Genomic DNA, 16,115 nt, shown 5'->3' on the forward strand with positions numbered 1-16,115 from the left:
TGTGCCGAAGGCCCTGAAAGTCACCCCCGCACCAACCATGGGGGGCATGCACACACAAATATGCAGCACATGCGTATCTGTCCACAGACGCAGATCCGAGCGCACCTGTACGTGAGTCCACATAGCAACACAAATAAGGCAGCATTTCTGCAGATGTGTGAGCCACACATGCCACCATCTCCCCTCACGGCTGCTCCAAACCTGGTCACTGGGGGGTGTCTGAGAAAGTGGACAGAGGGCAGCTGAGTCTGAGAACTAAGCTGTAGTGTGGACAGCACAAGGAGCTGCTCTCCAGTGCGGAGGGAGGGTGTGCGCTTCCTGCTCACTTCCTCACACCCCTGGGCTCTCTAGTTCACCAGTCTCTTCAAGCAGCTGGATCCTGCTTCACTCTCAGATAAGTGAGGTGTGTGTGGGGGGGGATCTCTGCAGCAGGAAAAATGTACAGAAACCCCATCGGCTTCTCCAGAAAAGCTGTTGAGGTTGGTCTAGAAGACAAGTGTGGCCCCCAAAGACCATGCCCCAGAGCCTCTCCCCTGTCATCACCATCCTGTTTCCCCTCCCAACGCTTGGAAAATTTTGGCCCTTCTCTTGGCACTGGGCAATCAGAGAATTGGGTGTTTCTTGTGTCTCTCTGTATGCCTCTCTGAGATATGTTGGGGGGCTGGCCTCACCCTCTTGGCATCCTTCCATACTTGGAGGATTGACAGGGTGGGGGCATCTTCCAAACTGTGACTCAGCCCCCTTGGTATTCAGTGTGTGGCCAACTTTGACACTTGACTCACTGGGGACCATTGGTCCTACTGGGTGGGAAAGGGACAGACTTCCATGAGGGGTGTTCCAGGGATGGGGTCTGGCTCCATTCCAATGTCACACTCAGCCCCTCCTGCCACCCCAACTCCCAGGCACGTCTGGTAATGAGAGGCGAAGCCAGGATTCCAGGCACGAGAAACGGGGAGCTCAGATACTGGGCCGAAACAAGTTGAGAAGAGGGCACCAGCAGGAAGGAGCTGGGGGATCCTGGTACCTCTTATTTGGGGGAGAAAGCAGATAGGCCGTGGGAATAGAAAAATTAAGAGAAAGGATTTCCAGGCCCCCAGTGGGAAAGGTCAGGAGGAAAGTGAGAGGCAGGAAGATGGGTTCTGGTCCCGCACCAACGGCCAGGGCTTGAGCGGAAGAAAGTTTGACTAATGGAGGTGCTAGGTCTCCAGGGGTTGGAGGCAGCCAGGGACAGCGGAGGGGGCTGAGGTCCGGGAAGCAGGGGCGGGGCTGCAGCAGCTGCTGTTTCCTAGTTGTTTCCCAGTAGTTCGCCTCAGTTCCACTTCCAGTTGTTTCTAAGCCATTAAATTCTTTCCAGGCGAGATAAGAGGCCCCGCCCGCCCCACCCGAGGCTTGTCACGTGTATTGGGGAGTGGGTGGGAAGACTCAGGCACACAGAAGCAGGGAGCCTAGAAGGGGGACCGAATGGAGACACAGCCCTGTGCCCTGTGGGGACATCACTCAGCCTCTGCAGGCCCGCTGAACCGTGAGTCATGGGCGCAGAGCACTCGCCAAGAACAAGTTATGGGATCGTCTCTGCAAGCTCTGCGCCCTTTCCAGGCGCTTGAGCCCTCGCTCTGTTCCATTTCAGCACTTCCGAAAGCCCTGTACCTCCCCAGACCTTGTCCTCAGCCCCTGTAACTCCTGCACAGTTACCTGAAGAATCCCCGTTCTGGACATGGGAAGCAGCTTCCTTTGCCCCAACCTGGCACCAGGCTCGCAACTCCAGCCCCAGCATTCGAAATCTACAGTGCTTCCCCCCAACGTGCAGCTGGACAGCTCAGCCCAGCCTGGCCCTCCTTGCAGCCCCCACCTCCTGATCAACAGCTGTACCCACCTGACTCCTGGAGTCCCACAGCTCCCAGGTCCTCTCAGGTACCCGCATCCCCTCCAAACCCTGGTGTGTGCAACACACCACCTTCTGCCTTAGTCTCCTGAACGCACCTCTAGTGTCTGCTTGCATTTTCTCTGAGCTGAGCAGTCAGTCCCTGTCCTGGACGGCACTCCTGCGACGCTTGCAGCCCTGGAGCAGCTCAGAGGGAAATCCTTCACCTCTGTCTCACCACTGCTCTGGTTTTCCCAGAGCTCTGTTACTTACCTGGAGAGTGTGATGGCTGCTACACCTCTGAACCTGCTCAGTTCCAACCCCAATAAAGGAAGTGTCTCAGGCAGGGTAAGCACCCCTCAGCAGTCCTGGACTCTTGGGGGGACCCTTCACTTGCCCCTTGCAGCAGAGGCTCCTGGAGCCAGTACCAGGACTGTTGATCACACAGCAGCGACAGAAAAGCAGGGAGCCTGCAGTAAGCAGGGGGAGGAGAAGGGGAGGGCCAGCATGAGGTCAGGGAGGGGAGCGGAGATAGGGCAGGTCTTCCCACCCTTCCAGCCCCTCCCACCAGCCCCCCTCCCTGTCCAGGGTCAGAGTCGCCCCCTCAATACCCTCATCTCAACCCCTCTGTCCCTTCTTTTACCCCTATGTCCTTTCCTTATTTCATTTTTAACCTTCTCCCCACCGTAGTTTCTGAGCAACCTGACATTCTCTATTATTCTCTTAACCACCCCTGGCCCTTCCCTTTAACCCATTTCCTCCTCTCTGCCAGCATGGTTCCTCAGGGCCAGATTCCATCCCCATCAATAGCCAAGCTCCCTTCCACTCCTTCCTAGTTGCTGCCAGGAGGTGGATCTTACCCCCATTTGTTGCTCAGCACCCCTTTATTCATCCCTAAACTCCCCTTTGGTTGTGCTGGGCAGGAAGCAGAGGTGGGGACAAGAAGCAACCCCACACACTCAAGCTTCAACCCCTCTGATGTAAGGTCATTCTGGGGCTCCTCACCTGCCTTGCTGCACCCCATCACTGCCCCCTGTAATCCCTCCTTCCCCCTCTTGCTTCCCCCTCTGGTTTGGGCTTGAGCAGTCGCTCACTGCCCCTTCTGTCCAGCCCCTCTCTGGTTCCCAGCTCGGCATCTCTGCCCCGTTTTCATTCTCCCAACTCAGCAAATTCCTAGAGAAACAGCAAGTGAGACTTGGGCACTGGCTGGGCAAAGGCTTGGCTGAACACCAGGACATAGGAAAGTAGTAATGGGGGCGTGTGGAGATAAGGCTGGAAAGGCAGAAAGTCAGGAGGCTGGTGGAGGAGTAACCAAGCAGCCAGATGCAGCAACCGACATGGTGGTGTTTAGCCAAGTACTTCCCCAACAAGGCACTGGTAGAACTTTTGCCTCAGAGGACTATCTGAGGGAAAGTCCAGCCCCTCGGGTTTCACACAGAAGACAGAGCTATCTCTACTCCATTGCAACTTTATCATTAAGGTGCATACGCCTTAGCCAGGTCAGGTAATGGTGAGGGCACTTGAAAGGGTCCACACGTATCTGGTGCCATATTCGGGTTGCAGCACAGGTGTCTGGGTCACAGGTCACACCCCGTCAGAGGGATGCCTGAGAGGAAGTGGGCTGGCACTGCCTGTGACCATGGCCACTGCCTCCAGCCCCATGTGGCAAAGAGCAGCAGCACACATGGCCTCCCTCACGGGTGTACCCGTGTGTCCGTACGTCTGGGTGTGTGTCTGTTTTTTTCCTGGCTTTGATGGGAAGATGAAGTCAGTATGTGGGATAGAGCTGGGCTTAGCTTCCTTCCTCTGCCTTGGCTAGAATCCCCCGGAGCCATGAGTAGGTGATGGCTCTTCAGGCCTCCCAGGGAAGTGGGAGGCAGCCAACAGATGAGGGGGTCTTCGAATTGGATTACGGGGAGAACAGGAGGCAGTGTGGCTCCTAATACCCTGAATTTCAGAGTATGCTCACAGACATATCCGTCTTCCCTAGGTCCTGCCCCACACCTTTATTATTCGGGAAGTAGGGTCACTGTAAGTACAGTTGGCCATGTAAGTGGCCAGAAGACTCAAGATTGAATCTAGAGCCAGAATGGCTTGGGGGCTGGATGCTGGGGTTTCCGCATAGGAATGTAGGGTTCTGGCTTATCAGGCATCTGGGGAAGGGACTGGAAGCTGATCCAGCTGCAGGTTTGAAAGCATGATTGTCTAGAACCACTTCTGGACCACAGGCTCCTGGGAAATCATGTCCTTTCACAGTCAGGAATGAAGGTCAACTCTGAACCATGGGGAATGGGGACTGGGGGAGAGGGGCAGGGAAGCCAAGAGCTCAGAGCTGGAGTGGCTCCAATAAGGTGTCCTGTGGGGCCAGCAAGGTCACAGTGCTGTCTAGAACCATGTGCGTGCTGGCTGTTCCCAGGATCCTCAGTCCAGGGGTCTTTGGCTCTGAGCCCCATATCCTTGAATGACCTTTAAAGTTCAAAGACAGAAGGGGAGAGAGAGGACAAGTCAAGTGAGGGCGACTGAGGGCAGGGCTACAGGCAGACAGGAATGGAGAGAGGCCAGAGGACGACCCAAGCAAGTGCCCCAGAGGCAAGGGCAGGAAACACCACCTGGCTTCTGCACACAGCAGCCGCGCGCGCGCACAGCCGCACAGCTGTGAAGGCTGAAGGGATAGGGCTCCTGGGTACTGCTCAGCTGTGCTGGTGGTGGAGCCAGCACCCTTCGCCAGGGCCTGTCCTCTCTCCCTCACCTCCTACAGCTCTGGGAAGGGAAAGATGAAGACAGCAACAAATGAAATGGCTTCTTCAAGGTTTTGAGAAGGAACGGTGAAGAACTTGAGACTTCTGAAATGTCTTCTTCGCCTGTTATTGTATAGACTTGCTGAGAAGAAACTGCCTAAGATGGGGTGGTCACCAGTCATGGTGGAGAGCTGAGTGATGCAGGGCGAGGACAGGGAACCCGGGAAGAAAAGAGCTCAAGAGGATGGGAGAAGTACAAGGCTAGAGAGCAAGAACACCCCAGCAAGAAGGGTCTGGAGCCTTCCAACTCTGCCTGGAGACGGGTGTGGGGAGACGGGAGGAGGGAGGACATTTCTATCTCGTGACAAAAGAAAGTCACACAATTGTTTTGTTCTCTGCTCTGGAGCGGGTGGGCGCCTGTATTTACCAGAGGGACTGAGGTCGCTGTGGCAACCACACATCTGGGCCCCGGAATCCAGATGTGCTGTATCCAGAAGCCATAGCAGAATGATGAGGCAAACATGAGGCTCCCCAGTCCTGGCCCCCACCGCCAGGAAGAGGACTGAGCTTGGAGTGAAGTGCAGAGAGGGAGGAAAAGCATGGAGGGAGAGAGAGAAGTCAGGACAGGACCAGGGTGCTGAGCTCGGGGGAGTGGACAGGAAAGAGGACGGCTCACAGAGTCGGCAGTAAGAGATGGGAAGACCAAGGAGCAAGACGGCGAGGCAGAGGACGGGGAAACGCAAGGGGCTGAGGAAGCACGAGGCTCCAGAGTCAAAGAGAACACTTTGGTGGGACAGAGGATGAAGACAGGAAGGAGAAGGTGAGAGAAGCAGGGCAGGGATGACGGAGGATGAAGGCCGCAGAGAAGGAACTGTTAGCAGAGAGAGAATGGGAAGCACAGCGAGACAGAGGCCTGCCATGCTGAAGCGGCATTAGAGAGCCCATTGGGCAGAGGAAGGAAGCTCACACACTGCAGGACAGCAGCTGAGCCTGCTTCCACCTGCTGCCCTGCAACCCAGTCTCCATGGCTCTCCTAGCCCCCCACAACATCCCTCCCCCAACCAGGACAAGTCTGAGGGCCCCAGTCTCCCACCACTCAAAAGAGGTCTAGGGTGGACCAGTCCAGAGCTTGGAGCACTTTCCCACATGGGTGCAAGTGGCAGACCCAGGACCGAGCAGTGCCTACTAGCCCAGCACGAGGTTTACAGGACCACCGTGAGAAGTAGGGAGGCGGGTCACATCCCACAGAGGGCGATCCCCAAGTGTTTAAGGACATCAGCTAATTCAAGGTCCACGAAGGGGGCCAGGACCAGGCCATCTGTTTCCCTTACTGCCTGGATAAGGTGCTCAAGGGATCCTGGGACAGGAAGTGGCTGTGGACCAGGGTTGCCCTCTGGAGGGATGAAAGGCTGAGTTCCTGGGAGCCCTAGTTCCAGGTTGCCATAGTTCCCCAGTCTGTTTTCACTCCAAACACAGGAGGGGTGGGTAAAGGGAGGGGGGAGAGCCTGGCTGGACACGTGAGGCTCTTCCTCCCTCCTTCAGGGCTAGGCTTATAGCCAGGCAGCCCCTGTCCAGTCATCTGGGCCTGAAGCCCAGGTCCAGCTCACACCCTCCAGCTGACCCAGGCCACTCCTGTAGGGTCAGGCCAAGGCGCTGCTGGATGGGAGCAATGGCAGGGGACCCAGCAGTCAGGCAGACTGGTCCCCTCACCTGATGCCTTTCTTCCCACTCAGAGCACACAGCCCTTACACCTACTCACTCCTGTCCTCATCCATCTGGACATTTCCTCAGGTCTGTCTTCTTCAGTTCAGGTCTAAGAGGGTGTCCCATAACGTGCCCCCTTCTCCCTACCAGGCCCCTCCATGGCGACCCGCCTTCCTGGGCTCCAGGCCCTCTGGCCCCACGCCTGTTGTTTGTGTGGACAGCTCATCCTGGAAAGCAGGGGGGACCTGCTTCAGAGCAAGGAAGGCCTGGGGCTGCTGTGCACCCTGAAGGGCGTGGGGCCCCCTGTCCTTCCTGTTTACTCAGACACATTCCGGTGATCTGTACTATCTGCTGTCACGCCAACGCCACAGACAGCCTTGCTAGACACAGACATACCCTACAGCTGCAGGGGGGTGGGGGGGATGACTGAGGTCTGACTCTGCCCCACTCCACCATCTCCAGTGCTTGGTTCTTTGATGCTGGTCCTGTGGGAGTCACACGCTGGGAAGGAAGTCACCATTTCTTTAACTCCCACTGAGTTGTTTATTTAGTAATAATAAAAAAAGATAGACACACACATCAACTGACTTCCACCACCCAAGAACATCTCTTGTCCCCCCTGGGGACCCAAGTCCCACCTCCACTCCCAAAGAGATCAATGAAAGAACGAAGAGGCTATGGGAGCCTACCCAGCCCTGAACTGAACCTTATGCAGTATCCTCGGAGAAAGAGGGGGACTGGGAGTTTGCAGAATGAGAGGAGCCCTATATTCTGAAAAGAGGTGAGGAGAGGTGAACTGCCCACCCTACTCCCATTAAGTGCTTAATCCCCACACCCTGCTTTCCTTTACCAATTGCCCCAAGTCCCAGGGTCAGGTTCCCCCCAAAGCAGTTCTAAGCCAATGTGAGCTGCAGAATCAGGGGTGATTGAGGTAGAGGGGCTGGTGGGAGGCCTGACCAGCCTGACTGGCTGCAGAAGCTGGCAAGGGGGCACCTGTGGTATTGCCTGGGGTTGGGGACGGCTGCTTTCGGAGCGAGGGGGGCACCGTGGAGGTCTTGATGTGAATCACCCTGGTGTCCATGACCTCACACTCGATCTGCATCATCTCCTCATAGTCCCCTGGGGGCCCCCGGCCTGACAGGGTCTCTGTGGGGAGGGGGGAGTTAAAGGAGAAGGAAGGGGAGGCACATGGTGGTGGATGGGGTGAGGGGGAAGGAGGTTAGGAAAGTCAATGACAAGTGAGGGTCACACAGGAGGAGACGGAAGAAAGAAAATCAAGTGAGCAGTCTAGCAGACTTCCTTCCGCCCACCCACTCTGCCTAGCCACCTATCCAAGCAGCTTTGGGTCTGGCTGAGAAGGGTCTCACCATGTGACCCAGACTCACTCCATCCTCCCACCCTCCACCCGAGAGCTCAGTGCTAGGATTTCAGGCACACGTCTTCTGTGCTTTGCTTTCCCCTTGGTTCCTAACTTCTCCCCACCTCTGAGCCTCATCTCTCTGAACACCTCCTATTCTCAGCTTCTCCCTTAGCTCCCCCTGCTGGATCTGGCAAGAACTTCCTTCCTCAGTTTCAGATTTCAGAACCCTCCCCATAGGCAGAGGGCAGAATTACCATTGGGGGCCATGGCTGGCATCACCAGGGACATCTTGGGCCTGGATGTCTTGTTGTGGCTGATGGCCGGGAGCAGCAAGTGGTCCTAGGGGCAGAAGGCGCGTGCTGGGTGGCCGAGGAAGACACGCCGACGGGTTCCCCGGGGCTGCTCTTTACCTTCCCACTTACTATGACCGGGCCCAGGGTGACAGGCAGACGGACGGGAGGGGGCGCTCACCCTTCGGAAGGAGACAACATAGAAGGTGTCTTCCCGCCGGTCGATGGCATCTAGAAACTCAGGCTGCGAGCGGCCTGGGTGGCGGTAGAGCTGCAGCTGGCCCACAGGGTCCCTAGGCAGGTAAGGACAGACTTAGGAGGCCCGCTGAGAGGAAAGAGACAAAGGCCTTGCTGGGAGGACACAGATTCCTGTGGGGACAATGTGACATCTCCTGGGGCACAGCTCCTTCTAGTGACCTCACTTAGAAAATGCTTACCCTGGCCGGGCGGGGGGTGGCGCACGCCTTTAATCCCAGCACTCGGGAGGCAGAGCCAGGCGGATCTCTGTGAGTTCGAGGCCAGCCTGGACTACCAAGTGAGTTCCAGGAAAGGCGCAAAGCTACCCAGAGAAACCCTGTCTCGAAAAACCAAAAAACAAAAAACAAAAAACAAAAAACAAAAAGAAAATGCTTACCCAACACTCACCTCTCAGGAGGTCCCGGAGGCTGGGTGGGGACTGGTCTCACTGGGGGAGACTTCTTCCGCAGCTGAGACTTCTGGAAGGAGAAGGATCTGAAGATTTGAAGAGGGTAAAGGGAACAGGGAGAGGCAGGCGGTCCCTGGAAGCTGGTGCCATCTCACACTCACTCCTCCATGGGCCCCACCACCCCTGAAATCGCTACAAGACGTCGGCCTGAAACCCTGGGACACTCAGCTGTGGTCTTCACCTCACCTTCGGGACCCAGGCCCGGTGGCTCCTAACCTGTCTCTCCTGGGCCCTCTGAGGTATCTTCCGTCGACCCCTCTGGTGACGCTGGACCCAGCCACTCAGCTCATCAGCAAGCCTAGAGAGACAGGCCACACCTTGTACACAGCAGGTGGAGAAGGCAGGGGAGCTGGCACTCCACACAGGACAGCGGGCCTTCAAAGGGCAGACGGACGCACCTCAGGGACTCAGTCCGGTTGAAGTGGCGGCAGTCAGAGGCGAGGAAGAGCTGGTCCAGGTCTCTCAGCAGCAGCTCCTTGGTCCCACCAGGGAAGGCCGTCAGGTTTCTGAAGTGGAGCAGAGGAGGTGACCAGAGACTGCCTGGCACAGGGCACCGGCAAGGTCCCTGGGCAAGAGCAACTCTGTGCTGTGCACAGGCAGGCTTCAGGAAGGCTTGCTCTTGTCCTTAATGAGAGGGGACCTTCTGCTTCCCACCTGAAGCTGGGCCTGCCTGCAGGGCTGGGCTGCTGCTCCTTGGGGCCCTGGGCAGCTTCCGGGAGGGGTTCAACACCGTGAGCTGGCCCTTGCTCCGAGAACTCCAGCAGGCGTCTCTGGGATCGAGGTTCCTCCCGGCTCATCCGAGAGATGGGAGCTGGAGGTGGCTCACTGATGCTGTGGGCAGGGAAGGGGACAGTGAAGCATTCCAGCTTTCTCTAGCAAGTCAGAAGTCTGCTGACTGGTGCAGATCCAATCTGCCCCACAAGACTGAGGCTCCCTTCCACGAGATGGGAGTGGGAGGGTGTCTGCCTCACAGGTCCAGGAAACAGGAAAAGGAGAGCGTGGGTGTGCATTGGGGGCAGGGGTTTATGTATCCATGTACATGTGCACACAGAAGTCAGATCAGCCCTGACTATCATTCCTCAGGCACAATCCACCTTTTAATTTTATTTTAGAGTCACTATCTCTCACTGGCCCAGAGCTCACCAAGTAGTCCAGGCTGGCCTGTCTCTGTCTTCCCACAGCTGTGTAAGTGCATGCTACCACAGCTGGCTCTCTTCAGAACAGGGGTCAAAGGACCAAACTCAGGGCATCATGCTCGCATGCTAAGCACTTTATCAACTGAGCTCCGTCCCCTGGAGTCACCTTTTATCAACATCACCCCCACCCACAACACACCACCTCTGGGAGAACAGTAGAACAGGCAGCGACTGGTAGATACCCCATCAGGGCTAAGGTGTCGGAAATGCTTGTGCAAGAGGAGCACACTGCCCAGGCCAAGCAAGCAACTGGGCAGCTGTGAGACTCAGCCCCGTCCAGGAGGCTCCCGGGAAGTGGTGAGGGTCTCACCTCACAGGTCCAAAGTTGAAGGCAATGAAGAGCAGGAAGACCATGATGCAGACCACCTTCCTGTTTCCAGACCCCAGCTTGAGCTCACTGTTCTGCGGAGGCGGACACAGGAGGGCGGTGTCACCACAAGGCCTGCGGTTCCCACCCCTCTCCCAGGGTAGGTAGCCCAGGCCAACCTCTGCCAGCAGGGCCTCCAGCCGCCGCCGGAGGGCAGCGTTCTCCCTGCGCAGTTGCTGGTTGTCGGCCAGCACAGCCTGCAGCCTCGCCTCCAGCCCCTGCAGATACTCCTTCTTCTTCCGGCGGGACTGGCAGGCCGACTCGCGGTTCTTGATCATTCGCTGCTGCCGCTTCAGCAGCTTTGCCTGGCACCGATCAGAAAGGGAAGACAGACGCGTTAGAGACCACGCCCCCAACGCCAGGGACTGGTTACCCAGAGCTCAAATGGCCACTCTCCTGCCTTCCTGACCTAAGAGTGCTTCCCCTCTCCTGCCACCTTCCAGGGAAGGGTGTGGAACAGTGAGACTGAAGGACCAGCATCCTGGCCAGCCCTCTCTTTGGGTCTTCCTCCTTCCCAAACTCTTGTTCCGAGCCCAAAGCTAACTGGGCTATAGTTAAGAAGAGCTGACCTGCATTTCCACCGAGAAACCTCCTGTGTGCTGACACCTACAACCACGTGTGATGCCCCAGATGTGACTGGAGTCCATCCCACTCTGCCTGCTGTAACAGCAAACCTACAGACCTTAAGGCCACCTACAGGTCTCAGCCCTCCATCCTGCATATGAACTCCCTCCACCACAGTGCTGCTTCCACGACAGACCTCTCTCCCCTCCCATTACAAGAGCCTCTCCCACCCTCCCCAACACATACATCCACTTCAGGCGGACAGGCGTTCCCAGGCATAGGAGCTGGAACAATGCTCTTCCTCTCGGGTCGTGGAACTGCGGGGGCTGGCCCTTCAGGCTGGACTCGAATAGCACCTTGGATGAGGACTACTGGAGACACTGAGAAAGCCACAGAGCAAGTGGGAGTGGGTTAGTGTCCTGGTTCTCCCACACTCACACCAACACTACAGGGTCAGGGACCTCAGTGGCAGCGAGCTCGCTGACAAGGTCCCCTCTCCACCTTCCACACCTGCGGGCTGCTGGACGAGGGGCTGCAAAAGGACGGTAGTGTTGGGAGGCCCGGCCCGAGGTGGCACCTGAACTGTGGTTAGCACCACAGGTTTGGGCTGCAGTGGAGGCTTCCGAGCGGCCGGAGCTTTCCCTGAGGGAAGATGAGAGGAAGGAAGGAATTACGACACTGTAAGGCCTGTCGCCGGGGACCCCAGGGTCAGGAGGCCCCATTACCTGAGGAACTATCAGGGGATGGACCCATGCTGATCTGGACAGCTCCAAGTGAAGGGGCTGGGACATCCCACAGGAGGCACCCCGGAGGGGACGGGGACTCCGTCTTCACTTCCAGAACCTCCTCTCCTACGAAAGCCTACGCAGGGCAGTCCAGAGATATTAGCTGGGAGAGTCAGGTATGGAGTGGGGGGTCGTGGGAACCCCTGGGGGAGGGCTGGGGCTGCAGAAGAGAGGAATGTGTGCACCTGGCTGGGGGAGTCTGCTGAGAGCAGGGAGGCCTCCGAGTTGACAGAAGAAGATGGGGAGGCAGGTTCTACCTTGGTCTGGATATCTGTGGGGGCAGGAAGATACAAGAGCTGGCTATCAGGGGCTGGAGAGATGCTCAGCAGTAGAGAACCTGCTGCACCTGCAGAGGACCATTCCCAGGACGACTGTCAGTAACTCCAGGGGATCTGACGCCCTCTCCTGACTTCTGGAGGCATCAGGCACACACATGGTGCACATGAAGGCAAAATGCTCATACATCCAAAATAAATCTTTTTTTTTTTTAAAAAGAAGAGGCTGGCTACCAGAAAAATACTGAAAAGGAAAGGAGCAAAGGGTCGCTTCTCCTTTACCTGGACTCAGGAGTCCCTGAAGGAGGAGCCATGAGAAGAGTGTCTAGCTCCCCACCCACCAGGACTTTCCCTTCTATTTCAGTGGCTTCCCTAACGTCTCACACCCACAGCTGCCAGTATTCCTCAAGGCCATCTCACCCATCTGCTAGTTCCTATTCCTTCTTCACAGACTGTCTGTCCATGGGCAAGAGCCCTGAGCAAGGGCAGGCTCTGCAATCACAGGACTCACATTCCTATGCAATTCTTCTTCCTAAGATTTTTATTTTATGTGCATGAGCATTCGTAAGTGCATGAAGCCAGAAGAGGGCCTTGTATCCCCTGGAACTAGAGTTACAGACAGTTGTGAGCCACCATGTGGGTGCTGGGAATCGAACCTGGGTCCTCTGGAAGAGCAGCCAGTGCTCTTAACCACTGTGCCATCCCTCCAGCCTGCTCCTACCCAATTCTAACCTCCGCAACCAATGCACTTTCTTGTTGACAGTGACCATGTCTTCATCTCCACGTGACCAGCTCCTGACTCCCATCCTGAACTGTTTTCTGTCACCTCCATTCTCATGTCCCCCATGCATTCCAACTTAACCAGCCCTGAAGACTCACTGCCTCTCACCTCACACAAGCTCTCTTCGGACTGACACATCACAAAGCTTCAGCTACCTCGGAACCTCCCAACCTTGTTAAATCTCTGCAACTTGCTAATCCCCCACAGGAACAAATGCTAGGCCCCTGAGCCATCCCTCCAGCCCCCCAGTGGGGGTGTGACAAGGTGTGATTACCTGAGGGATCATCAGAGGCAGAGCCCACGGTGATTTGGACTGTTTCAAATGGGGATGCTGGATCATCTCCCAGCAGGCAGAGTGGGGGCGCTAAGGACTCTGTCTTCACATTCAGCACCTCCCCCACTCCAGGAACCTGTGAGAGATAGGGTGCAGCAGGGAGGGGGAAACAGAAGCAAAGACAGCCAGAGGGGTGCTGAGGGTCAGAGTGAGAACAGAGGCCTGAGCGCTACAAACCTCCGCTTATCTGACCGTGGTCGGACCAGTCCTGAGACTACCCAGGCTCTCCGGCTCTTTGTTCCTTCTTTCTATTTTCTTCTCAGGAGAGTCAACGAAAATCTCAAGATTGCAAATATCACATCACAGTGGCCAACCGGGGTAAGAGCAGTCTGAGAATTCTCAGCCGGTACCAACGCTGTTTTCCTTACCACTGCCATCTCTCTGCACACTGAAAAGGCCCATCTCCCTTCTACACACCAGAGTGGACGTACAGAAAACGAGGTATCATGACTGAGAAGAAACTCCCACTCACTTCAGGACTCACAGCGTACAAACAGAACCTCAGCACCCAGAAGTGCAGCCAACGGAGCGCAACTCCTGCCACAGAGAACCAGAGGGCACGGCTCTCACCTGGCTGGAGGGCTCTGTGGAAAGATGCGATGACTCTGAGCTGAGGGAGGAGGAAGAGCAGGGAGAGGACGGCTCAGACTTCACCTGAAGATCTGGAAGACAAAAGTTAGGAAACAACCAGGAAGGACTGGGAATACAGCTCCGTGTCAAAGGCCCATCTTGCTCGCACTAAGCGAATACTGCAAAAACAAGTAACCAGGAAGCAAAGCTGGAGCTGTCCGAAGAGCGGTGCTGGCGGTGGGGGCAGGAGAGCGAGGATGGACCACACGCACACGCACACGCACACGCACACGCACACGCACATGGGATGGAAGAGTGGAGTACAGACACCTGTGTAGAGTGTGTGCACTCAAGGATGCAGCGGAGAAAGATGAGGGGATACTAAGGGTCCCTTACCTGGGAAGATAGGTAGAGGGTCCCAAGGGGGCTCAGGGGGGCTGACATCCATCCCCACATCCAGAGAGCTGCTGTCAAACTAAGCGATGGTGCATATTAGAGGGCAGGAAAGTGAGAAAGTGTGAGCCCAAAAGAGGAGCAAGATACCTTGCAAATTAAGAAGCCCCTTGTGTTGAGTACCCACACTTTACAAAAATACTTGTATTTTTTTCCTAACAATATCTAACAAATAATTCTCTCGCACCTGTAAAGACGCTTATAGCTGTTAATCTTTTAATCTTTCCCCCATAAAAGGGACCTCAAAAGTCCAGAAGAGGCTGCTCTCAAAATCCCGACTTAGGGTGAGACAGCGGGCTGGCCAGTCCGGGTGCACCTCTAGAATAAAGCTTGCTCCAGTTAGACAGTGGTGAAACGCGTCTTTCTCCTCGCAGTTTAACAAAAGCAGGGGTGTCTCTCGGCTGAGCTCTGGCTTGGAGATGACTCCGGGTTTGGGGTCCCCCCCCCACCACCACCAAGGGTCATAGGAGAAACGCTGAGGTAGCAATACCGGGACATCCTGCTCCACGCAACGGAATAACTGCGTCTGCTCCTCGGCCACTTCCTCCAGGCCACTGTACAAGGTGCTGTCTGCAAGGAGGCCCGGGTGTCAGGAGGATCGCACGCCCGCCCCGGCTCCAGCCCGCCCCGGCTCCATCCCTCATTGGCTCGGCCGGGCCAGACCCACCGCCCGCCCACTCGCAGAGCCAGTCACCCTAAGGAGTCGGCCCCTCTCCCCTGACCCCGGGGCAGCCCCGTGCTCCCGCGGGAGGACCTGATCTCCCCTCCTGCCGCATCCCGGGAAAGCACGGGCCCCGCTGCGCGCTCCCCCAGACGATGCGCTCGGCGTCCGCCCAGCCTTCCTCTTTCACCCTCTGCCGCCTTCCCGCGTGCCGCGGGCCCACGGCCGGCCCCAGCGCGCTCCCTCCCCCCGGGCCTCACTCTGCACACCCCAGTCCTCCGGGCTCAGCAGGTTGTCGGTGAAGAAGCGCGTCGGGTCGGCGATCTCGCTGAGGAGCATCAGCTCCGCCATCTTCCCCCCCACCCCCCACCATGAGCCGGCTCCCGGGCCCGCCTCTCCCGGGCCTCGGCAAATCAATGGGCTCGCTGAAGAAAACCGGGCATCCCGGAAGTCTTCCTGACCAGTCAGAGGCTTAAGTGCTAAGCACATGACACGAAGGAGCAGTGACTGTACACGTTGGGCCAATGGGAACACAGCAGCGGTCCACTCCACTCGTCCTGGCGGAACTGCGCACGCGCCGTAGAGCCCCCAGAGAACAGCCTTTTGGGAAATGTAGTTCCTAGCACTTAAAGTTCCAGCATCTGGACTGGACTGAGGACTCAGCGGTTTTCCTCAGACATCTGCACCCATGTGTTGCCCATAAACTCATGAAGGCACAAATGCACACGTAATCACACCCCTCCCCGGTACTGATTTTTAAACTAGCCAATTATGTATTGCCCCGAATGCTATGCTAATATTATGGTTTTTGCCTTTAAAAGATGCCTGCAATTATTGTTCGGGGCTCCTCTCACTGAATTGTGTAGGGGGGTCCGTTTGCGCAAACGATTAAAATAAAGCCTCACGTGATTGCAGCAACTGGTCTGGAATCCGGGTTTCTGGGGCGCCCACCTGAGGATAGTGCCCTGAGTCTGGGGTCTATCAAAACAATCAAGGTCCAGTATGTAGGACGGAGTGAAAACTCAGCAGGTCAAGAGGGCTTATTGAGGGGGGGGGGGTGGTGGGGGTGGGGGTGGGGGGGTGGTGGCGGCGGCGGCGCTGGCGGCGCACGCCTTTAATCCCAGGCAGAGACAGGAGCATTTCCGAGTTCAAAGCCAACCTGGTCTACAGAGCGAGTTCCAGGACAGCCAGGGGTACACAAAGAAACCCTGTCTCAGAGAGAGAGAAAGAGAGAGAGAGAGAGAGAGAGAGAGAGAGAGAGAGGGAGGGAGAGATTGATTGATTAGATTGATTGATTACTGCTCTTGGAAGGACCTGGACCTGGATTCCATTCCCAGCACCCACACCAGGTGACTCACAACCATCTGTAACTCCAGCTCCAGGGAATGCAAATCCCTCTGACATCCCCAGGTACATAAAGGCATATATACACATAATAAATACACAGATTTTAAGAGGTGGATAAGCCAC

General features: G+C 56.5%; 2 protein-coding genes across 4 annotated transcripts in view; both read right to left on the reverse strand.

Moving 5' to 3' along the window:
• Positions 1 to 2,114, reverse strand: part of Tnxb (tenascin XB) — a 61,452-nt gene extending 59,338 nt beyond the window's left edge. For both annotated transcript variants that reach the window (XM_052744249.1, XM_052744248.1), the window contains exon 1: positions 1,981 to 2,114. In XM_052744249.1, the coding sequence (XP_052600209.1) occupies positions 1,981 to 1,999 (19 nt within the window). In that variant the 5' untranslated portion in view covers positions 2,000 to 2,114. The remainder of the gene's footprint in view (positions 1 to 1,980) is intronic.
• Positions 2,115 to 6,822: 4,708 nt separating this feature from the next.
• Positions 6,823 to 15,048, reverse strand: Atf6b (activating transcription factor 6 beta). Of its 2 annotated transcripts, none has more exons than XM_052744251.1 (18): positions 14,915 to 15,048; positions 14,475 to 14,554; positions 13,928 to 14,006; positions 13,532 to 13,623; positions 12,902 to 13,037; positions 11,757 to 11,842; positions 11,512 to 11,647; positions 11,297 to 11,428; positions 11,033 to 11,166; positions 10,342 to 10,527; positions 10,166 to 10,257; positions 9,314 to 9,490; positions 9,058 to 9,165; positions 8,876 to 8,957; positions 8,599 to 8,669; positions 8,135 to 8,246; positions 7,918 to 8,002; positions 6,823 to 7,449 (listed from the first exon to the last, which is right to left on the reverse strand). In XM_052744251.1, exons 1-18 carry the CDS (start codon positions 14,994 to 14,996, stop codon positions 7,220 to 7,222), a joined length of 2,100 nt encoding a protein of 699 aa, XP_052600211.1. In that variant the 5' UTR covers positions 14,997 to 15,048; the 3' UTR covers positions 6,823 to 7,219. The 2 variants fall into 2 exon arrangements, with proteins under 2 accessions (XP_052600211.1, XP_052600210.1); XM_052744250.1 differs by having other exon boundaries at positions 14,906 to 15,035.
• Between the last annotated feature and the right edge of the window lie 1,067 nt (positions 15,049 to 16,115).

Source organism: Peromyscus californicus, unplaced genomic scaffold, assembly GCF_007827085.1.
Source record: "Peromyscus californicus insignis strain IS unplaced genomic scaffold, ASM782708v3 Scaffold_19__1_contigs__length_69161282, whole genome shotgun sequence".
NCBI lineage: Eukaryota > Metazoa > Chordata > Mammalia > Rodentia > Cricetidae > Peromyscus > Peromyscus californicus.